The sequence below is a fragment of the Penicillium manginii genome (assembly GCF_028828005.1).
Source record: "Penicillium manginii strain IBT 31320 chromosome Unknown utg000004l:1.0-7231830.0:1.0-7236170.0, whole genome shotgun sequence".
Classification (NCBI taxonomy): domain Eukaryota; kingdom Fungi; phylum Ascomycota; class Eurotiomycetes; order Eurotiales; family Aspergillaceae; genus Penicillium; species Penicillium manginii.
The window spans coordinates 212,705-235,362 of record NW_026643105.1 but is presented as its reverse complement, the minus strand read 5'-3'; the positions used below and the strand labels follow the sequence as shown (position 1 = coordinate 235,362).

The window sequence follows — 22,658 nt, the reverse complement described above, 5'->3', positions numbered from 1 at the left end:
CAAAAAAAGGCCCGAGGAGGCTAAGCTAGAGACGACAGGATGTCTCAAAATTCTTCCAAAGATATCGATACAAACACCTATTTCCGACGGCTTAGTGGAATCCATACAGGTTGAGTAACAACTGCGGGAAAATTGTCAGAAGGAGATTGCTCCATACCGGAAGGGTGGCAAGGATGCGCTGCAAGGAATAGCAGAAGTGAGAAATGATAATTGGGTTTAGGCAAGGAATTGGTGGTTTTGGAGTAGTTATTTCTCGGGTAGCCTCGGTGTTCTGAAAAGAGGATTTGAGCAGTGGAGATCCGATTCAAGGTGGTATATGCATCAGGTTCTGGTTGATGATTGTGCAGGACGGGGAGGGTGTTGTGGCAGGGATTGTGGATGTTGTGCTAGTCGTCCAGCGAGAGAAGAGCTCGGCGGGTCGACTTGGTGCTCGACATTGCACTTTGAATTGTGGATGCTGTTCAGAGGATCGGGGATTCGAAGTTGTTTCTGATCTAAAGGAGTGGTATACGAATACTTTCTCCTTTGCTTGGGAGGGAGAGGAAAAAGGAAAACGAGGAGGAGCACTGGGACGGTATAGATCGATGCGATCCGCATTGGTATCGATTGTATCTTGCTTCGATATGGGGGATAGGTGTGGATGATGAGTTGAATCTTGCGATGGATGATTTGACTATCAACCCCGAGGAGGAAAGTAATGCTGAAATACAAAATGGGTATTCTCTTATATAGGTAGCTAGGTAGTGATACTTGCTGTTTGTCCCTGCCCTGGGATCTCGAGAGGAAATTGAACAACATGCTATCGATCCAACTGGTTCATATGACTAGGGAGATTCCAAGTATAATAATCCAAATGAACAAAGGCCCGGTCAACGGTAGGCACACTCTCAATCATGTATTGCAGACTCTCCCCAACATCGTGAGCATCGCGCAGACTCGTCTTTTCATCCACGACCAAGTCGACTTCCACATTGAGTTTGTCGCCGGCATAGTAGGCCTTGAGATCCTGAACCTTTTGGATAACCCGTGAAAAGCGCATCGTCATGTAGAGTAAGATACTATGATCATCGGGCGAGGCAGCGGCTCCGGTCAGTCGGCTAATGTACTCACTCGCCGTTGATCCCCAGTTCCACATGATGTATACAGAGAGGAGCAGACCACCCAGGGGATCGAGGTACCAAAGGCGCGCGAAGGAGCCAACTGTGATGGGTTAGTTCCGACGAGAGAAGAGAGGGGAGTGGAGGGTACATACTTAAAGGGAAGATGATGCTGAAAGTGTTGAATATCACATCCGTCATAGCATCCTGGGCTAGGACCTGAACACCAGGACTAGGGATGAGGCGACACCAAAGCCAGCACAGAAGTTTGACGATGACGGTTGCGGCCATGAGGATGATGGACGGGAGGGACAGTTCCACCAGAGTGTGGTCCTCCCCCATCAACCGGTTGATGGAGGTTAGACCCACCTGGAAGAAGGAAGTGACCATGATGACGGAGAAGATCAGCACACTGAGAGGTTCGAGGCGTCGTCGAGTGATTGGGAAACGGTTCCGATCTTGCCGACGGATCATGACTGTGGTGACCCAAACGATGACCGTACTCAAAAAGTCCAGGACTCCATCCACAAGGCCAGCAAGCATGGACATGGAGCTTGTGAGATACATGATGGCCACTTTGGAAGCTAGGAGCAAGACATTGGCGACGAAATTGATACGGATGGCCAGGTTGATCAGACGCTCCTCTTTCTCAGGAGATAATCCCTCGTGAGACTCCATCTCTGGCATTGTATGGTAGGCGCATGATTCCTGATCCGGCGTAGCACTTGAGCTGAGCAAAGGGGCAGTCTCATCGGGGATTCGATAGAGATTGTGTGGGGTGCGCTTGACGCGGGCGGCGGCCTCGCGAGTTGAAGGGGTGTTCGATTCCAATTCCGATTCCTCGATAGTTGAGTCAATATGGTTAAATGGGTGGGAGTGACCGCAATTATCATAATCGTTGATCAGATTGTGAGGGAGAGAGGAGTCGAGGAGTCGGTCGATATAAAGGTAATGGGAGATGATGGCATTGTTTCGTTCGTAGTATTTCCGGCTATTCACCAGTTAGTCATTGTAGAAGAGGGGCCGGGAAATGCAAGGGAGAATGCATACATTTTAGCGGGGAGATCTTTTAGAGTATCTGGGGCTCGATAATAGCGTTGCCTGGAGAGAAGAGAGAGAATAAGAAGAAATTAGTCGCGATTATCTCGGAGGTTGTGTTCATGCGGAGGAATGCGCCCATCACATACCATTCATAACGGGGGTTGCTTCGTCCAATGAGTTGGGATCCTCGACGCAGGAAAGTCGACTCCTGATGTAATTCCTGCAAGGCGCTGCTGGAGTTGCGACTGGGCAGGAAATTGAGGAAGCGTTGGCCACGCGTGGAGAGAATCTCGCGTTCTGGATCCAAACTGGGTCGTCGCGGTCGCAATCCTGGCGAATCTGGCGAATCTGGAGGGGACGATAATGGTAAAAAGGGATGAGACATGGTGGTGGGGACCTATAGAGTTGAATCTACCAATATAGGTGGAAAGGGTTGAAGGTGAAGGTGATTCTCAAAGGATGCGGTACGCAGTAAACTCTCCGATGGCGCATAAACCTTGGAAGCTGCGGTGGGGCGCAAGGGGACTACGTGAAACATGGCCAATACAATCACCGGAAGGGATCAGTAGATTGTATAATATACTATTATCTTAATGATATGATTAAGTAGTTAAATAGATTTACAGCTTAGGTATGCGGGTTATGTTATAATAATGGTAACTAGTCAGTAGCCTATAGAGTAAGTATACATTGGATACTCATACTAGTAGTACATAGTATATCCATATCATGCAATCCAGAACCAGATCCTCTCTGTCATTTGTCAGTATATGATACTAGTATAACATCCATCCTCCAATACCCGGGTATTAATGTGAACTCACCTAGAAAATTTCGAGGCTTGGGCTCCTCCCATGTCGATTCCAGCTCGTCCGCCTCCTCTTTGCCCGACCATAAATCCATGTCTTCAATCTTGACAAATTTGGTCTTTTTGATAATCTTGTACCCCAAAAATAGACACAAAAAGATAGGAATATCGACGTATGGAGGTACAAAGGTTTTGGCGCTGAACCGTCCCGGGAAAAAGGCGTCAAATCCATTGAAGAAGGCCACCGTAGAGGAGAAAATGATCGCAAAGTATGCCATAAAAGGTTGGAATGGTGACTTAAATGGCAGCGAAGATCGCGAAATCCCATGATGTTTCAGGCCTCGATGGAATCGGATATACGTGATCGCAATTGAAGTCCACACAATCAAGGTGCTGACCGAACTCAGGTTACTGATCCAGAAAAAGACATCGGCCGAGCTGGCTGAGACATTGAGATAGACCAACAGACTCAGAGCTGCCGTCACTGCGACGCAAACGTATGGAACACCAAATTTCTCGTATCTCATGATTCGGGGTGCCTTGCCATCCAATGCTGTGGCGTATAAAATTCGAGTGGATGCGTAGAAAAATGAGTTCCCAGCAGACAAAGCCGATGTCAAAACAACTGCATTGATGATCGAAGGAAGGGCTGGAATTCCTCCATTCTCAATTGCAATCACAAAGGGACTGGCACCCGCAGTGTTTGCCCCAGACTCAATAGCATTCAGCAATCGAGGATCTCGGGATGAAACACACATCCCTACGAGGAAGACACTTCCCACGTAGAAGATAGCAATTCTCCAGAAAACCCTGCGGACTGCCTTGGGAATATTCCGTCGAGGATTCTCAGTCTCTCCAGCTGCGACTACCACCATCTCACTACCGCCATAACTAAACGTGGCTTGGATGAAGACCTTCCAGAATGCCAAAAAGCGACCCAGCGATCCATCCTCGAGATATTCATTCATTGGCCCCGGGTTATCCCAATAGCGAAATCCAATGCGATCATGAGAGGGAGCTCCGCCAAGTGTAATAATCAACATCAAAAGCATCAATCCGATGATAGTCGTCAGTTTGATAGACCCCAGAATGAACTCTAGTTCACCATACACGCGTACTGGAAGGCAGTTGGTTGCGAAGATAGCCACATAGAGAATCGTAATCCAGACAGCTGGAGCAACTCCATTTGGCCAATAATCGATCACGAGAGCAGCTGCGCTGATCTCAATTGGAACTCCGATGGCAAACTGATACCAATAGTTCCAGCCTAAAGTGAACCCGAGCGCTTCATCAACAAATCTGGAGGCGTAAACTGGGACAGCACCAGGAAGAGGTAGCCATGTTGCCATTTCACCCATGCTGTTTATGACTGCGTATAGATTGAAACCTGTGATGAGATAGGCGAGTGTTGCTGAAAGTGGTCCGGCTAGCGAGAGAACCTGACCAGTTCCCACAAACAAACCAGTGCCAATGGCGCCCGAAAGAGCGAGGAATTGAACATGTCGTGATTTCAGTCGCCGCTGAAGAGTTCCCACGTTTGCAGATTCCGTCACGCCTTTATCAACATCGACATCCCTGGCATGCTGTGAATTCGATTCCTTCGTGCTACCCACCTCTACATCCTCTGCGTGGTTGGGACTGCCTTGAGTTGCCATTTCAGAATAGAAGCACCTTCAAAAAAGGCTTTCACAGCAAACTGCAATGCAGATGACTCGGGGCAAAATTGAGCTTCGCATTTGCTTGTCTTAAGTACTTCTGCACGGACTCCTTGATAATGTGGGGTACAACGTGGGGAGCACCCAACGAACGAGTCGCTTGACTTGCCGACCCCAGATTAGTGCTTCCACAAAGAGCTCGTGCAGAGCGGCCTATGCGTCCTTTTCAAGTCTGCCATTCGAGTGATTCCCGACCGTTCCAAGTGATCGGCGCTTATGGCGGTCGTCGCAATGATGTCCGGCCTCCACATGCAGGGTCCAAGCCTCTCAAACTTTTCGAAACGTAGCATCTTACGGTAGTATTTTTTATCGCAGCTCGTCTTAGTGGAACCCGAATAGCCGATAGGAAGTGTTATTCCTCCGGAATTTGAGCTCCTATGTTGAATATCTCGACGTCCCGACCGCAACTTGATACCACCAACAAACTGCCCCAGGTGGCCAGAGTCACTCAGGATCTCGAGATTATGTCGGACAGGCAAGAAGACTCCCCAACGCCCTTTGGGCACGAAATGCGAAGACATTTCTCCTTCAAGACAGGCTACAGAAATATGAATCATGGTGAGATCCTTCATTTGCTCACCGGTTATCGCCTTGGAATTTCCCCCTACTCATTCGTTTCTAGGGTCATTTGGCGCATCCCCCAAGGCAATTCGTGATATGGCAGATCGACTGCGCGATGAATGTGAAGCTACTCCATGCCCATTTATCAAGTACCGCTTTCCTGAATTATTGAATGAATCACGGGTAGCGGTTAGTGAGCTTCTCAATGCTCCATTATCCACTATTGTCTTTGTCGCCAACGCTACGACCGGAGTCAACACCGTTTTGCGCAATATAGTTTGGAATGACGATGGACGAGATGAAATTCTTCAGCTGGACGTTATCTATGGCGCATGTGGTAAAACCACCAATTATCTCTGCGAGGCCAACCAAGGGAAAGTGCACACAAGGGAAATCAACTTCAACTATCCTGTTGATGATGCCGAGATTGTTTCCGGGTTTCAACGAGCAATTGAAGCGTCCCGCCAACAAGGCCGTCGGCCTCGGATCGCGATATTTGATACAATATCCTCCAACCCTGGGCTCAGGCTTCCCTTCGAGGAGCTTACTGCTCTTTGTCGCACAGAAGGAGTGCTGAGCTTGATCGACGGAGCCCATGGTATTGGTCAGATTGGGCTTAATCTTTCTTCCTTGGATCCGGACTTCTTTATCAGCAACTGCCATAAATGGCTTTTCACCCCTCGTGCATGTGCTGTTTTTTATGTCCCAGAGCGCCATCAAGCTATGATGCGAAGCACCTTACCAACAAGTCATGGCTTTGTTCCCCATTTACTGTCGACCAACAACAGTTGTGCTTCTGGTGGGCCGGAGTTTGTCTCAAACTTTGAGTTCGTGGGAACGACTGATAATATCTCTTTTTTGACCGTCGCTGAAGCAATTCGTTGGCGACAAACTATCTGCGGGGGAGAAAGCAAGATCAGAGGCTACTGCACTCAACTAGCCCGGGAGGGCGGATTAAGAGTGGCAAACATCCTGGAAACTAGGATTCTCGATAATGATGCACACACATTGACAGAATGCTTCATGGTAAACATTTTGCTTCCTCTGAATTGGCCTACTTCCGGCAAAGGTAGCCTCGTCAAAGGTGGTGATTTTCCCGGCGCTACCGTGACGGATTGGATGCAGAAAACCATGATCAAAGAGTACAGCACATTTATGCCTGTTTTTCCATTCCAGGGATCTTGGTGGGTCCGTCTCAGTGGACAGGTCTATCTTGAAACAACCGATTTTGAATGGGCTGGCTGGAGACTGAGAGAATTGTGCGAAAGATTAGAGAAACAAAGCGCAATTTAACTGTAAAGACCAGGCTCCAAGGGCTGTCCAGCTATAAGTTACCTAGGTACCAATACATGGAAAATATTCTCATGGCGCAAAACCTTTTCCTCTCACCACTAGATATTTATCGCTCTTAGATTACATGCACAACAAGTTCTAGAGAGAAAATGATAGTCAGTGTAGTGGGAATTATGTCTCATAGCTATCAAGTGTGGTTGATACAGATAAAAAACCTTCCAAGGTTGGCGTTTTGAGAATCATTTTTGCTTGCGTACTAGTCTCAATCGCTTCCGTTCTGTTTATTTTGATGAATTTCCGCCCAGGTGCTACATAGAAAATAATACCTTGGTACATAGAAAAATACCGCTCGACATCTTTCTATCCGTGTCTGCGAGGACTGTATTCCACTTCATAAGTGAGGTCATGCGACCTACTTCAAAAACTATCGTCTATTCCAAGGTCCTAAGTAGTGACTCTCATAAAATAGGTCACTTAACTCAATGCCGGGACTGCCCACATATTTCACGGCCCGACTTGATATGACAAACTCCCGTGCCGACGCCAAAAGCATGTCTTCGGTTTCTTGTAACCGAGCGGGATGAGCCGGGCCAATTGGGGAGGTGAATGACGATATGTGGATTTCATGGCACCCCTAGCGATCAGATTTTTCCTTTCCAACTTGTTATACTGGATCTTATCACGTATTTTGCCTGAAACCCGAGAGATAACGGCTACATTCGGCTGTCTGCGGTGACAAGACTTTAGCCACATTTCCGACCATAACCGACGAGCTTCCAGTGGCTGGGGAGACCTGGATTGGCAGATGTTGATGAATGTGGATCCAGAAAGTGGATCCCATCGCACTATATCAGCCACAGCGGAAAAGTATGGATCTTCTCATGGTCTTTTTTGTCTAGAATGGGCTTGATTTGATAGAATCAGGATCCATTTGTGATGGCAATTGCGGGTTTACCAGACCTCGCCAGTGCAAGAATGAAGAAAATTCGCTCCACATGAGCCTTTCAGGGAAACATATGATATGGCTGTACTCCCGACTTGTTTCAGTCTAACATTCACATCTTCGTCTTGTCGCGGTCTCTCAAACTTGAATTTTGATTATGGTCATTTGAGATCAAAATGTCGGACCGAGAGACAAAGCATAATGATAATCAATTTGAAACGAATACGATTTACGACAATGACTCCGAAAGCGATATCTCGAACGACACGATTGGACACCTGGACGAGCTCGAACTTACCCGTATCAACACATATCGATTGCAGCAAAAGACAACCGTTGGCTCTGTGAGGGGTCTAACCCCGCGAGAACAATGGCTCGCTATGGGAGCCGGAAAGGAACATCCACCTCTTCTTCCGGACTCTGAAGCATACGTGGTGGAATTTGATGGTGCGGATGATCCATTGCATCCTTATAACTGGCCCTCGCTCAAAAGGTACGCTTGAATACTGCAGTTTCACTTTCCGTTACGCATTTCTAATAGATCCATAGAATTGGTCTCGTTGCCATCCTCTGTTATAGTACATTCGCTTGCTCATTTACCAGTGCCGTCTTCTCGGCCGCCATCCCCGGAGTTGTCCAAGAATTTCAAACAAGTAAGGAAGTGGGATCATTAGGCGTCGCACTTTATGTTCTCGGATTTGCAGCTGGTCCAACCATCTGGGCACCAGGATCAGAGCTTATTGGGAGACGTGGGCCACTTTCAGTGGGCATCCTTGGATGTGGCATCTTCACAGTGGCATGTGCTACTGCGAAGGATCTACAGACTATCATGATATGTCGGTTCTTCGCAGGACTATTTGCCGCAAGTCCCATTTCAGTGGTTCCGGCTGTCTTTGCAGACTTGTTCAATAATGCCCAGCGAGGAATGGTAATGTCAGTCTTCTGCATGGCTGTGTTTATTGGACCCTTTGCGGCGCCGTTCGTCGGTGGATTTATTGAAATGAGCGCCTTGGGATGGCGCTGGATCATGTACATCTCGGCTATGATGGTGTTTGTAGGATTTATCCTAGCTCTCCTCTGCCTTGAAGAAACTTACCCCCCGGTGATCTTGATCCAGAAAGCAGCTACCCTGCGCCGGCAAACTCGCAATTGGGGCATTCACGCCAAGCAAGATGAAGTCGAGGTGGATTTTATCGCGCTCATCTGCACAAACTTTACGCGACCAATTGTCATGTTGGTCACAGAACCCATTCTTTTTTTGATATCCTTATATATCTCTTTCATCTACGGTCTGATATATGCTCTGCTCGGGGCCTATCCAGTGGTATTCCAAGGAGTTTATCACATGAGCATGGGGGTAGGTGGACTGGCATTTATAGGACTCATTATCGGCGAACTCCTTGGAGGTATCCTCATGCTCTTTCTCCAACGATCTTATGCATCCAAGCTTTCTTCAAACGGCGACAAGCCTGTCCCTGAATGGCGCCTTCCACCGGCAATCCTCGGAGCGGTCGTATTTGCGATTGGAATGTTTTGGTGAGTGAAGTTTCTATCCGATATTTCTGGGACTGGAATTCGCAGCTAACAATTTTAGGTTTGGTTGGACCGGATATACGTCCTCCATTCATTGGATGGCGCCTGTGGCATCCGGAGTTTTCACGGGCGCAGGAATTTTCCTAATATTCTTACAATGCTTCAATTATATTGTTGATTGCTATCCCGCTTTGTACGTTCTTCTGAGTTATTAAATAACTGGAAAACTTACTAATTGTATTTTAGGGCTGCATCTACGATTGCGGCGAACACCATTATGCGCTCTGCTATCGGATGCACATTTCCATTATTCTCTCGCCAAATGATGGAGAATCTTGGTGTTCAATGGGCCGGCACATTACTAGGGTGCATTGCTGTTATTATGATACCGATTCCAGTGATATTCAAGGTTTATGGCCCATGGTTACGGGGGAAGAGCAAGCTGGCTTGCTCACCGATGTATGATATAGATGAAAAGCCTTTCGAAGTATAGAGTTAATCTAACAAAATAATGGAATGAAAATCAAGAAGGCCATTTCTAAGGATGGGGTGAACTTTTACTTGTGGAATTTCCCCTGATTGTACTCAAGAATGCTGCCCAAGGCCCCGATTGAAGTTTACTCAACGGAGAAAATGATCTGTGTTAGGATTCAAGACAGTAAATGAATGCCTTTCCAAGTACGGAGATACTTGAATGAAATTAGAATGGTATTTTGCTAGACCAGTCATGCCTATGTAGTCACCTATCGCTTGAAAAATCTCTTCTCGATAAATCTTAGGATTGCATACGAGATTGCAGCAAAAGCAAATCCAAGCTCAAACCCGACATCTCCTCCAGCTGGGGCTAGCCCGGCTAATTTTGCGACCGGCCCAACATACCATGATTGACTCATCCCTATCACCATTCCCACGACTCCGCAACAGAATGCAAGAAGTGCGGCAATTCCTGGTGGCAGTTTATCACGATTGTCGTAGTCCTCGGGCTGGTAGCCAGAAAATCCGCGTCGGAATACAAAATGCTCTGTTAGTGCGATACCCTCATAGATTGCGAGCCAATATCCAATGAAATGCATGAAGTTCTCCAGAACAGCTTCGAAGTGGCTGTATCCGGGGATGGCAATCGCAATGTAGATTGCCGTTGCTATTATGGTCCAGACGAAGCGAGGGACATGGCGTGTCCAGCGGCCCATGACCATAAGAGTCAGAGAAACCGAATAAATGTTTGGACAATTGTTGGCGACAATGGACAGGGCCAAAATTATGACACAAAATTTGCCAAATCCCCCAACCCGAGGGAACAAGAGGGCGCCTAACAAGCCGCCTACCCCGTTGTCTTGGTAGCCTGCATTATAAGGGTTGTCACCTCCATTCAAGGTGATGGCCGTCACAAGGGCGGCACCTAAAAGCTCCGTGAAAAGCAGCGTTGGGAAAATACCTAGCCAGGTGGCGAGGAAGACCTTTCTTCGAGATCGATCGCTCGGCTGATAGACTGTATAATCGGCCGCAAAGCTGGTATAGCCGGTTCCAAACCCGAATACTGTAGATCCATAGGATAGTACAGCACCTAGCTCTATTTTGCCAGTTCTCATTGGAATATTGACAAAGTCTCCAGAGTGGGCAAAGACACCCAGTACGACAAGAAAAACGATGAATGTCGGGATCCAGCTCCAGTATTCATAGGCATGAACGACCTTGTAACCGAAAAAGACAACCGCGAGGGTGCAGAATGCGATGATCAGAATCCCAGCATATCCTGGAACGTCCGGGTTCACGGCATTGATGAGCTGTGCGCCTACAATGATATTTGCCGCGGCCCATCCAAGGCATGCTAGGACGTTGAACAGGGCAACTAGATCGATGCATCAGCTCCTATTTATCTCACCGAAATCATAGGATCAAATGACATACTGAGCTTGACACCCCACCATCCGAACCAAAACCGAGACAAAACCATTTGTCGCAATCCGAAAGTGGCACCGAAAATGGAAAAGAAACAGACCGTAAGTACCGAAATAAAGTTAAAGAAGATAATGATAAGAGCTGAATCAATGAATCCTAGGTTGAACAGCGGTTGACCCAACACTCCAATGGTGAATGAAGGGACGACCATGTTTGCAGCGAGCCACTAGGTTGATTTGCACGGATTAGAGACACCTCGCACGTTGGTAGGGATAGAAATACCATTGATCCAATATTCCAGTATGAGTTATCAGTCCGTTCATCTTCCGGTACTCTCTCAATGCCTCTCTGTTCAACCTTTATTTTGCCTCCCAGTCTTTGAAGCTTCGCATATAAAGAGTTGCCATACTCAAAACTCGATGCAGGGACAGCCCCTGACTCATGATCGAAGAGCGATGGCTCTGCTGTGCCAGCACGCTTTTCCACGTCGCGATTCAGTGTACTGTCCATAGTTTGAAGCATCAGCAACGGACGAAACTATCAAAAGTCGAGACCAAGGAACAACACCTTTTATCAGTAATCTCTCCACTGTGCAAAGTGGATAGACCCACGGGGGTCGCCGATCCACATTTTGACGTGGGAATTGAATGCGCCCGTCAAGCAATTTCCCCAGGTGGTGGCGTTGAGGTGCTGATATTGACCTAAGGCTCAAGTTACCGACCATGCATGAACTGCATCTCGAATAGACAAGCTTATAACTCAATAAGTGATCGCCTATCGGTATCGACCACGCCTGGGACACATCAATCTCACTACATCGCCTCGGTTGTTTCAGAACACAGCGGTGTTTGCTTGTCATCTGCATGTCTCTAACTTTCTAGCCATACCGATTTGGCCTGGTCCAGCCGGCGTCTCCGCTATTTCGGGCGCGCGGCCGAGCGGGGGTCGGTGGCTGGGGCGAATTTACGTTTTTATTGGTACGGAGCCCACCGAGACCCATTGATAAGGGTAGGAATTTAAGCTACAGACTTAGAAGGTCCAACAGGTTCCACAAAGATGAGATGTGATGGTTGCAGGGGTGTCTGTAAATCATGGTCTGGGGCCATCGTGGGGTAAATCGCTCATATTATGAATGGAGCTAGTGTCATTGGCAGTTGAGGTGATACAAGATTTGCACATGATCAATCACATTCATTATGTGGTACCGTCGCTAGTCGACCAACTTTCTCTTTTTATTTCTCATCACTTCCCATAGTCTCCTGGATAATCTCAAGCCGAGCTTCTCGGTCAACGGCGTCGTCCGTTTTCTGCTCAAGCAACAGGAGCCGAAAAGTCTATATAGGGTCCGGTATCTTATTTTGAAGTTTGGCTTAACAACTTGCGGGTGGGAATGAACAAACCCAGAGGAAATCAAAACAATGGCGACCAACATGACAAGTCCGATTAGACTGCCTATGATTGATCTATCGGATCCCGACACTGCCGCCGCGGGAAAATCGTTGTTAAATGCTGCTATCGAGCATGGATTCCTCTATATTGATAGTAGGACGTCGAATTTTACCAAGTGCGACGTGGAACGAGTGTTCAAAATGGTTTGTTGATCCGGAGTGCCTTTGTCAATACCCAACAATTTAAACACTCAAACTGGGAGATTTCATTCCGAAGTTTTCACCCATTTTGATCCTTGATCGAATAGTTTGGTGCTGATGATGAATATGCGTAGTCAAATGACTTTTTCAAGTTACCCTCAGCGGAAAAAGAGCCATATCGTCGGGGATCTGATGTTAGTCTCCCGAAGCGATTAAACCACGTTGTGAATTTTGAGATTGTCTAGAAAAATTGGCTCTCATATTCCGAATCGCTATGCGTTCTACTACGAATCCATGCTGATGATTGTCATTGACATATTAGAACAAGGGATGGGTTGGCATGCATGTTGAAACGCTAGACCCGGAGAATCACAAGGTGGGTATTCGGTCCCAGCACCTATGCTTACCATATTGGTTAACTAAGGTTTCCTTAGCGCGGGGACTTTAAAGAGTAAGATTCCTTTTGACGTTTTGATTCGTTAAAAGTCTAAATCTCCCCAGAGCCTTGAATATTGGTGAATTGAACGACGGAAAATTTCAACAGGCCTTGCCTCCAACTCTTCTTTCCCAGGAGAAAGAGATTGCTCATTTTACACGATTATGCAATGAAACATGCGCTCAAATACTAAAGCTTTTGAGTCAAGGGCTAGAGGTAAATATTGAGATCCTGGAATGATACGACTATTCTGCTCACCCCTTTAACTCTCAAAAAGATGCCAGAGAACTTCTTCACGAGTCGCCATGATCCATCTAAAGGCCCAACAGGAAATTCGCTTCGGCTTCTCTTCTACCCGTCTGATGTTTCGTCATTCCGACCGGAGAAGGACATCCGTGCTGGTGCACATTCTGACTACGGCAGTATTACGCTACTATTTCAGTATCCTGGCCAACCGGGTCTAGAGATCTTAACGCCGGACCAAAAATGGGCTCCTGTCCCCGTGTACCCAGGCGACTTGATTGAATACCCATTTCCACCAATATTGGTCAATATCGGCGATATGTTGAGTTACTGGACCAATGGGTTGCTCAGATCAACTGTTCACCGCGTTGTCTTCCCTCACGAGATGCCGGAAATTTCAGAATCAAAACCTCGGGATCGTTACAGCATAGCCTTTTTCTGTCAACCTGTTGGCAGCACAGAGCTAGTTCCAGTTCCCAGCAGGCTTGTGGAAAATCATCGAGAAAAAGGAAACAAGAACTCCAATAAAAGTTTTGTCGTTGGTTACGGAGGCGGGGCTAACAGTCTAGATTCCGACCAGCCTCGAATGACAGCCAGTGAACACCTCCAATTAAGATTGAACGCAACATATCTGAACAATAGTATTTAGAGTTCATTTGTTTCGAATGGTGATTTATTCCAAGTTCAAATTATTGAGTTTCGAATCTAACACTTTTGAAGTTGGACTCGGATAATATGTGTACAGTATGTAAAACTTTCTCCATCAGGTCAATCAGTGAGGGCTGTCCTCATTCTGATCAAAGTGTTCCCGGGCCCATGGGCTTCGCAGCCGAATGGCTTCACCCTTGTAGAAAAATATAAAGGGGATCGGAACCAGCAAGATGGAAAGGAATCCTAACAAACTGGAGGCCCATTCGTAGTCCAGTTTCTCATACATCTGGGTGGCAAACAAAGGGAATCCAGCACCAACCACATTGCGAATTAAAATCACGCCAGCGAGGGCCGACGCCGAGTATGTCTGATAACTATCCACGACATAGTTGAGGATACTCAAGATGACAATATAAATACCCGCGCCGAAAAACGAAGATGCGATAATGGGCACGATCCAATGCACGGAGCGATAGCTCGTCCATCCAAACCAGAAAAGACTGATGGGGATCAGAATAGCACCACCACGAGCCATCCACATTCGAGCTTCTGGAACACCTTTGCCCTGGTTCTCGGCGACACGTCGAAGATAGTATCTTTCCTGCAAGGGGTATAGGCAGAATGCAATGATAGGCCCAATTGCCATACCCAAGAATGCAAGCCCTTGCTGGCCAGTGTTAAATGGATGACCTTTGGGGGCACCGAAAACCAATGGAATGGCCTCGTTGAAAAGGTAGACCAGACCGTACAGAAAACCATTGTATATGGCCGAGAATGCAGTAATGGGCTCGGAGAAGAGGAACCGGAAAGGGCGGGTAAGGGTGATCGCAAAGAGCTCATGAAGACCCTTGCGGTCGCTCGCATTGAGGTCCGTAGTGGATTCAGCAGAGCGCAGGTTCTCCTTGCGCATCTGCTTGCACACTCGTTTGGTCTTCTTCTGAAGGATGGTGGTGTGTCGTGTTTCAGGAACCGTGAGAACCAGCAAAATCCAAACTCCACCCGTCATGGCCATTAGAACCCAGAAGATCATTCTCCACCCACAATTCAACCCGATATATCCAGTAATGACTAGTGCCATTGGAGGTCCGAAGGTGCTGCTTAGGCCATAGACGGCCATAGGACCACCACTCTCATTGCGTTCCCAGAGGTCACTAATACTTCCACCGGTGTTGGTCAACGGAGCGCCTCCAGCGCACCCAGCGATGAATCGGCAGACCAGGATAGTCCCAATATTCGGTGCCAGAGCGAGTGGGAGCTGGAAAATAAACAGAAGAAACCATGACACGTTGTAGACAGGCTGTCGGCCGAAGTATTCTGAGAGTGGCGCAAGTAAAACTGGACCAATGGCATATCCCAGCACGTACAACGATAGACAAAGCGTAGTGATCTCGGACGACACCCCGAATTCTTCTTGGATGCCCGTGGCACCCGATGAGATTCCTCCAGCACACCAAGTTCTAGGATTCCAGTGGTCAGTAAGTGATCCGACACTTTCAATGGGGGGAAATTGGTGGGACATACGTGAACACATTAAGCATGCTGACTAGGCAAGTGATATACCATTTCTTCATCTTTGGCCAGTGACGAGGGTTATCGGGATCGTCCAAGGCATAAGTTACGATGATGGGGAGGGCATCGTCCGGGTTGCTCCTCGCCTTTGCCAGGGCCTGTTCTTCAGACAACACCAACGAGGAAGTTTCACGGAAGGACTCTGAATTTTTCTCTGTATCCTTTATTCGGTCGATCGCAGGCTCGATCTCGTGTGACGCCATGACTCCGGCGAGGTAGGAAAGTGAGTGTTGGAAGAAAAAGCACCCACAACCAGAGATTTTTACTTTTTCTCTTGCTGCGTGTCTTTCTTCTAGTTTCTCTGCGGCAAAGCAGGGGTCGCGTGGGATTTAAAGGCAGAACCGGGCCCTAGCCGATCGGAAACCTCTTCTCCATAATTATTGAACCCCGAGGTTCACCGGGGTTGCCACCGGACCAAAATGTTCGGCGGGGTCGGTGTGCCGGTACCAAGCAATAAGGCGCAATGCTTGGTTGTATCAGGCTCCACTTTGACAATCACATCCCCATCTTGGACGAATGCGATTACTAATTATTTGCGGCACAGTTTGCATACGTTTAGCCAACACGTTTAGCCGGTTTCTATGTGTAATGGGCTCCGCTTCTGTTTATCTCAGACAGGTAGAACGAGCAGGTAGGCTTATGCTAGGATAAGAAGCACTCGAGTAGACGAAGGGGACACCTCAAGCTCAAGGTTGAATTTTTCGATGTTCAAATAGCTTATTGAAGTTTGAATCCTTGGAGATCGCAGTACCAGTGCCATTGATCCTCTGTACAGAATAGTGCCCGAGCTTATCAATTCCGTGCGAAATGAAGATTCGCGGTCCCAATTCGCACCTCGAGCTCCACTTGTGGCTTCTCTCCATTTTTGCTCCATTTTTGCTCCAACATTGTGCCGTGGGGATTCATGCACAGACTTTGGGGATATCGGCTAATTCCCACTTCGAATTGCCGGTTGTTGCCTTATGGTATCTGGTGATTTTTTGCTGACCGTTTCGTATCTCAATTTCTATCAGCTCTCAGCTCGGCAGAACCCTTTTCTTTAAGTTCTTTTGTTAGATAAAGAGAAATTATCTTAAACGCTACAATTGCTAGCCAACAATACTGCTAAGTTGTTTAGAGAACTCTGGAGATATTCAAGTATACAACTTGTAGGTATGGTACAGAATATTTCGGTCTTGGGTCGTTCACCTCGAGGATTACTTACTAGTTTTTGAGTAGTGCGATGCGAAACCGACTACCGTGCTGTGAAGCTACAGATAATAGAGTCCGATATTTTCAGTACCTGGATAAATGAGCCAGAATTTCCTGATATCTGCAAGGAGATTATGTACATATCATCAGCCAGAACACCACAAAAATGTGATTTAGTCCGATCTAGATTAGTGGACGCAGTTGAGAGTGACGTTTGTCGATGTATCCACAGAGCTGCCTCCATTTTCGAGCAACGCAAAGGTATACTCCCCGGGCTCCACAACCCAATTGTATTTTCGATCAAGGACTACCAGATACCGGGAAACATCAAGGCTCATTTCAACGGTGGTCAATTCACCTGGAAGCAGATGGACACGATGAAACGCGACGAGTTGTTTGACTGGTCGCACAATTGATGCGACGCGACCAAGCAAGTAGACCTGGGCAACATAATCACCTGCTACCGGGCCAATGTTCTTGACGTCGACAGAAAACGTCAGAATAGAGTGAGCGTTGAACTCAACTATTTCTGGATCTCCGCCGATTGCCGAAACATGAAATTCGGACGTAGAAAAATTGGTGTATGACAGTCCATAACCAAAAGGGTACTAATGATGCGAAATGAGAGATATGTAGCTTTTCTGCGGTCCTGATTTCCGTTTTTGATCACACATGACTTACAATTGAATTATAAGGAATGTCCACGTAGTCTCGAGGAACAGATGGTTTGTAGCTTCATTGGTCAGCACGGATCAGAGTCAACTGGGCGAAGAAACATACTTGTAAAAGGCTGGCAATGTGCCAACACTATATGGAACACTGATTGGGACCCGACCGCCAGGCGAAACCAGACCAAATAATGCATCTGAGATCGCTTGGCCACCTGCTTGACCAGGAAAAAACTGGATCCAATTAGGCACTTATCGACGTGTGTAATTTGAAGGCATTAAATAACTAACAGTATTCAACACGGCTGCTGACTTATTGTAGTACTCTGGAATTGCGAATGGGCGACCACCTTGTAAGACAAGAACAATTGGTTTACCCAAACCAAACATTGCATCTGCGAGCTCGGCTAATAAAACGATTGAGTTGTTAGCCCAGTCTCAATTTCAGACTTGAAATATGAAGAATTGATACAAACTTTGATTTGGTGAAAGCTCTAAAGTTGCCCGATCTCCAGACTCCCCATCGCTATTCCAGTTGGCTCCAACTGCCAATATGATGAGGTCTGAGTCGGAGGCAACTTGAACGGCCTTTTTCACTTAGTATCCAAAGCCTTCTTAGAAGATGGTATATCTCTTCAAGAAAACTTACTTGCTTTACTGGATCAATCTTGTCAACAAGATTCCAGAATAGAAGCACCTGGGCATTCAAAGAATTTTGATTCTCGATTTTCTGATTGTAGTTCCATGCCTGGTATTCGAGTCTAATTCTATGGGTCGCGGATTTTTTGAACAAGAAAGGCGAAGAACCTGGAGGAGCTATTGTTGCGTTGGCGGAAGTGTATGATAGTCCAGGTATATTAGAAAGAATATTTCCAGCCGATATTGGCTTCACATCAGCATGAAGTTTTCCGTCAATGTAGAGCTTTGCTGATGTATTAGCATAAAGAGCCACACCGAGCCAACCTTGTGTGTCATATTCAACAGGTATATTGATCATTCCTTCCCATGTTACGCTGAAATTATTCGATGGTAGCCCGGTTGGCGGGTAAAGACCCCAGTCGAGACTTGGGGTCTCCAATCTTTGAAATTTTGCGTCGGAAAAATTGGTATCTGCATAATATGTCGCCAAGAGGCCACCCGGTGTATCATTCGCAGATAGAAGGTATGGCGGAATATTGTACTGTCCATTGAAAGTCCATGAATTCGCCCCCCAGCTAGAGACTAGCTCGGTCTCCGGAAAGTGGGCTGCAAGGTGCTCGGACAAGCCCTGCCGGATTGTACTGGCATTTCGCACTGGATATCCTCCCCATTGGCCAGAATAGTCACCGTAATTGAATGTATCTGCGAAAGGCCCAACCAGGGCGATCCTTCTGATTTTCTGATTTTTGGGTCTCAATGGAAGCGTGGAGTTCTTGTTTTCAAGCAGCACAATGCTTTTATGGGCAGCTTCGAGAGTCAGAGGCGCGTGAGATATAGTTATGTTCTCTGAGTCAATATCTTGTGGGATGTAAGGACTTTCAAAGAGCCCCAGGTCATACTTGACACCGAGAACCCGACTGGCCAAAGATCGCAGTGTTTCTATAGACAGAGTTCCATTCGCGACCAAACCAGTTGTTGCCTGTTGATAGAAATGAGAACAAGCGATGTAATAGATAATGGTAATGATGAGACACACATTTATGTATTCTTCAAGAGAAAAATCGTAGAATTGAACCATTCCACCGGCGTTGTGCCACTGGGCAATCGTATCTGCAACGGAGCTAGTAACAAGATGTGTATTCAATAATTCAGAAAGCCCTGAATAAAGATGTGAGCCCTAAATTTACTGTCCTCTGACACCTGGGCCTGGAATGGATTCTTCGTCGGCAAACATACCTGTGTCATCCGCAGTAATGTAGCCTAATAGATGAAATTAGCTGAACTCGAGAAGCATATATGATAGGCCAACCAGCGAACCGTCATATCCCCAATCCGCCAATGCTTCGTATAGAATAGGATTCACGGAGGAAGGAACGTCATCAAACTCATTGTAAGCCCTTTTGTATGTATTTAGCTTGGTTTTATGATGTAGCGAGGAAGAAAACTCACATCATCACGCCCTTGACACCTCCAAGCTGCACCGCTGCCTTGAATGGAACTAGCATTTCTTGCAAAACCTGACGCGTGCCGTATCCCATGAATGGAGCAGCGTTATGACCCCCCCTGCGGACTTCCATGAGCTGCAAAATGCTAGATGTTTAAAGAGACAATCAGCAAATTCCAATCAGTTTTTGCGACAATGTGATTTACCTTCATCACCGGTATCACGGCATCGGGATCTGACCAAGTGCTGTTTTTGGATAACCCGCTTGAAAAGGCGACACCCATGTGAGAAGTAAGAACAAAATCTTCCCCCCAATCCTCTGGTAGATAAAGAAAGTTAAAATTGAAATTGATAAACAGAAAATAATGAAAAGAAGTGAAGGATTTCTGTGAGAATGGCTGGCTTACCTTGCACACGACCCCAACGAGGATCCTTAGCTAAATCGAGCACGGGGGCGAAGCAAGCATGAATACCAATTGACCGCGCTTCGGTCGCAATAGCTCGGCCTACTTTATAAACCAGATCCGTGTCAAAAGTCGCCGCCATTCCGATGGCCTGGGGAAACATGGATTGTTTAAAAGATCCTACTCCATGGAGACATTCTCCGGTTTGCATGAATGGAATGTTGATTCGGGATTTCTCAGAATTGAGCCTTTGTAGATCATTGTATTGAGACTTGTTGGTTGGATACCAGTCATGGATGATACCGACGGGTGCTCCTGGTGCTGCCTCTAGTGCCTTATCTGTGAAATTGGGTAAATAAGAAAAAAGCCTCTTGAAAATAGTAGATTAAAAAAATACCATATAGGCCATTGTCTGAATATGGGCCAATGATATTGTCTGCAAACATGAGATGTAATTGAAGGACTAGTGCATGGATTAGTGCTCGTCGCAGGTAACTGAAATGTAATGCAAAAACAGACCAAGCTCAGGAATCGTCAAATTTGAAACTAGGTTCTCCAGAAAGGTGGCTCTCATTGACGAGCTATTGCTGGAGACTTCAAAGTCGCGGGTCCAAGCCTCAGAAGCCGTTGCATAAGGAGTTATCTTTGCATGGCAAAGAGAGATGACATTGCAGATCCATAGAGATACAATTGACGGGGCGATCTTTCCGGATAACCTCATTATTGGTCACTTTATATTAGTAGGACCCAAATTCCTTTCCAAGTGCAAAAAGAATGATTAATTTCTATGAGAGGGAAACAGGGAGTTTTTGCTTGGATATAATAGCTAGAACCAAAGACAATAGCCTAAATGGAAGCTTTATGGCCCAAGAGTACCTCTAGAAGATAGTTGACTAAAGCACTGCTACTACTTTGTGAAAGTAACCGTAGCATCCAAAACGTGTAAACAGCTCTCGTTCGTTTTGTTTAATGTCCCCTCATGCTGATGCTATGATCTATGTGGTATAGATCTACGTTTAGTTTAGCAAAAAGCCGATGGGGGGGGGAAATGACGCGGGGTCGCCAAAGTGGTACGATGCGTGCCCAATACACAGAATCGCAATATTCTGAGATCATTAGGTAAATGATTACAACTTAATATTTAAATCTACTCAGAATTGAGTCTATTTCATTTGAAGGGAGATGGCGGAGGAACCTTCTACCCTCCTGCCAGTGCCGGTAATCCCTATTTATCGTATCCTCATGCCACTAGTAGTAATGACCAATACTTAAAAAAGTCAAATTTATATTTCGACCCTGTCTACTAGTACCTAGATATTTCTATGATATTATTTACTATCATGACCGACAAAAACCCTCTCTGTCTCAACGCTGCTAGTGTCCGCTTGTCCCTCCACATCTTCCGAGCCCGCCACGCTCCCCACATCAACTTGAACTTCCCCACCTACATTCCAGTTTCCAAACACCGCGAGGAGAGTGAAAGGAATGGTGAGACCCCATAAAGAAAAGCCGAGGATCATTTGGTTCAAGTTTGACCAGTGTGTTGCACCCACTGCGTACGCGATGGTGCTGCCAATTGATTCCCACGATCGCAGAATGCCCGTGGTTCGTGCAATATCCCCGTCACCCTGTGCGCCTTTTACCTCAGCCATAAGCCAATATATGTATGTCTGGAGGACCTCGTAGAAGAATTTGAAAAACATGTAGACGGTGAAAGCGGAGTTGAAGAATGGACCATCGCCTAAGTCGAAGGCGGGTGGCTCGGCCATACGGGAAAGCTTCGTTTCGGTGATAGCGTTCCATACCCAAGCTGCAGTGACGAATACCAGGACGATGAGGTAAACAGCTTTGGATCGAGTCCCTCTTGAGAAGTGATTGAGATCAAGAACAAGGCCTGTAGTTATGTTGGCTAACGCGCCAACAACGGCTGTTAGGAACGAAGCGAGTGCTCTAGAACGAACGGTGAAGTATGCTGATATCTTGTTAGAAAAGTTGATCTCGAATGGGTATTGGATAAATCATACTTGTCAAGTAGTTTCCTTGGTAAGTTGTGCCAAATTGACCGGCCAAAAATACAGGAATGAGCAGCAATAGATATTTGTTCTTGAGCTGTTTCCAAATAGCACGGGCTTCGATGGCTAGGCTCGTCTTCTTCATGTAAGGAATTTTGGTGCCATTACTCCGGACCACATCTTGTGGCTGGGACAGAAGTAGAGCAAATGGAGCTCCGAGAGAGGAAATTGCGACAAGCCCAAGGTAAGTATTGTAGCTGACCTTGCCAGTATGCGCAGTATTGACATTGATGGCGAGGGAGATGGCACCACCAACCAAGGGACCCATTTGGCGAATCCCCATCCAGATTCCGACATATCTAAAAGCAATCATCAGTTGAGAGCCTGCCAGTGGATTGAAGCGATATGCAATCTTACCTTCCTCTCTTCTCTTCCTCCGGATACCCGACCGCGATAGCGGCCTCACTCGCCCAGAGTAAAGATGCTCCGATACCGCAAAGAGCAGCTCCAAGCAGAAGAAACCACTGGTTGCCGTAACGATTGTTGCAATATAGACCGGCTGCATAAGGGGTATAAAATGCAGCACCAATAAACAATGTCCATTTTGCGGTAATCTTGTTGGTAACACCACCAGCGAGAAAACAACCCACTGACATGAGTCCGTATGTGAGGGCATTGGCAGCATTATTTAAAAAGGGCTATACAGGGTGTTAATGGGATCCATGTAATTTCAAAATCAGAATATCGAAAAAAGAAAGACCTACACTGGCATTTCCTCCAGCTCCGAGGTTGTTGAGGGCTGTCCAGATTCCAGGTTCACAGAAAGCAACCAACCCTACGATGATAATCTGAAACAGGCAAGACCTGTAATGATGGGATAAGCGACCCATGATATAGATTGATCTATAGTGTATCTTTTCAA

At 46.7% G+C, this 22,658-nt stretch overlaps 9 protein-coding genes across 9 annotated transcripts; 3 read left to right on the top strand and 6 right to left on the bottom strand.

The window, feature by feature from the left end:
* Window positions 1–799: 799 nt before the first annotated feature.
* N7533_003785 (cation diffusion facilitator family transporter) lies at window positions 800–2,523 on the bottom strand (the record flags this gene model as incomplete). The annotated part of the gene is made up of 3 exons (XM_057100435.1): window positions 800–1,200; window positions 1,253–2,088; window positions 2,285–2,523. The coding sequence occupies 3 exons, from the start codon at window positions 2,521–2,523 to the stop codon at window positions 800–802; spliced, it is 1,476 nt and encodes a 491-aa protein (XP_056960065.1).
* A 342-nt stretch (window positions 2,524–2,865) lies between these two features.
* Window positions 2,866–4,601, bottom strand: N7533_003784 (uncharacterized protein; the record flags this gene model as incomplete). The annotated part of the gene is made up of 2 exons (XM_057100434.1): window positions 2,866–2,891; window positions 2,963–4,601. The coding sequence occupies 2 exons, from the start codon at window positions 4,599–4,601 to the stop codon at window positions 2,866–2,868; spliced, it is 1,665 nt and encodes a 554-aa protein (XP_056960064.1).
* Window positions 4,602–5,038: 437 nt separating this feature from the next.
* On the top strand, window positions 5,039–6,515 carry N7533_003783 (Pyridoxal phosphate-dependent transferase major region subdomain 1; the record flags this gene model as incomplete). Its single annotated transcript, XM_057100433.1, has 2 exons — window positions 5,039–5,219; window positions 5,284–6,515. 2 exons carry the CDS (start codon window positions 5,039–5,041, stop codon window positions 6,513–6,515), a joined length of 1,413 nt encoding a protein of 470 aa, XP_056960063.1.
* Window positions 6,516–7,634: 1,119 nt separating this feature from the next.
* Window positions 7,635–9,484, top strand: N7533_003782 (MFS transporter; the record flags this gene model as incomplete). Its single annotated transcript, XM_057100432.1, has 4 exons — window positions 7,635–7,951; window positions 8,008–8,994; window positions 9,053–9,184; window positions 9,238–9,484. The coding sequence occupies 4 exons, from the start codon at window positions 7,635–7,637 to the stop codon at window positions 9,482–9,484; spliced, it is 1,683 nt and encodes a 560-aa protein (XP_056960062.1).
* A 250-nt stretch (window positions 9,485–9,734) lies between these two features.
* On the bottom strand, window positions 9,735–11,400 carry N7533_003781 (cytosine permease; the record flags this gene model as incomplete). Its single annotated transcript, XM_057100431.1, has 3 exons — window positions 9,735–10,840; window positions 10,900–11,116; window positions 11,173–11,400. The coding sequence occupies 3 exons, from the start codon at window positions 11,398–11,400 to the stop codon at window positions 9,735–9,737; spliced, it is 1,551 nt and encodes a 516-aa protein (XP_056960061.1).
* A 908-nt stretch (window positions 11,401–12,308) lies between these two features.
* N7533_003780 (uncharacterized protein) lies at window positions 12,309–13,807 on the top strand (the record flags this gene model as incomplete). Its single annotated transcript, XM_057100430.1, is given in 5 exon segments — window positions 12,309–12,482; window positions 12,802–12,903; window positions 12,914–12,930; window positions 12,981–13,131; window positions 13,193–13,807. The coding sequence occupies 5 exon segments, from the start codon at window positions 12,309–12,311 to the stop codon at window positions 13,805–13,807; spliced, it is 1,059 nt and encodes a 352-aa protein (XP_056960060.1).
* A 123-nt stretch (window positions 13,808–13,930) lies between these two features.
* On the bottom strand, window positions 13,931–15,581 carry N7533_003779 (MFS transporter; the record flags this gene model as incomplete). The annotated part of the gene is made up of 2 exons (XM_057100429.1): window positions 13,931–15,266; window positions 15,331–15,581. The coding sequence occupies 2 exons, from the start codon at window positions 15,579–15,581 to the stop codon at window positions 13,931–13,933; spliced, it is 1,587 nt and encodes a 528-aa protein (XP_056960059.1).
* A 1,176-nt stretch (window positions 15,582–16,757) lies between these two features.
* Window positions 16,758–20,298, bottom strand: N7533_003778 (beta-glucosidase; the record flags this gene model as incomplete). The annotated part of the gene is made up of 13 exons (XM_057100428.1): window positions 16,758–17,177; window positions 17,251–17,302; window positions 17,350–17,471; window positions 17,529–17,644; window positions 17,714–17,825; window positions 17,887–18,997; window positions 19,064–19,136; window positions 19,194–19,273; window positions 19,326–19,456; window positions 19,527–19,639; window positions 19,728–20,063; window positions 20,122–20,187; window positions 20,244–20,298. The coding sequence occupies 13 exons, from the start codon at window positions 20,296–20,298 to the stop codon at window positions 16,758–16,760; spliced, it is 2,787 nt and encodes a 928-aa protein (XP_056960058.1).
* A 754-nt stretch (window positions 20,299–21,052) lies between these two features.
* On the bottom strand, window positions 21,053–22,626 carry N7533_003777 (Major facilitator superfamily domain general substrate transporter; the record flags this gene model as incomplete). Its single annotated transcript, XM_057100427.1, has 4 exons — window positions 21,053–21,696; window positions 21,749–22,095; window positions 22,154–22,434; window positions 22,501–22,626. 4 exons carry the CDS (start codon window positions 22,624–22,626, stop codon window positions 21,053–21,055), a joined length of 1,398 nt encoding a protein of 465 aa, XP_056960057.1.
* Window positions 22,627–22,658: the final 32 nt, after the last annotated feature.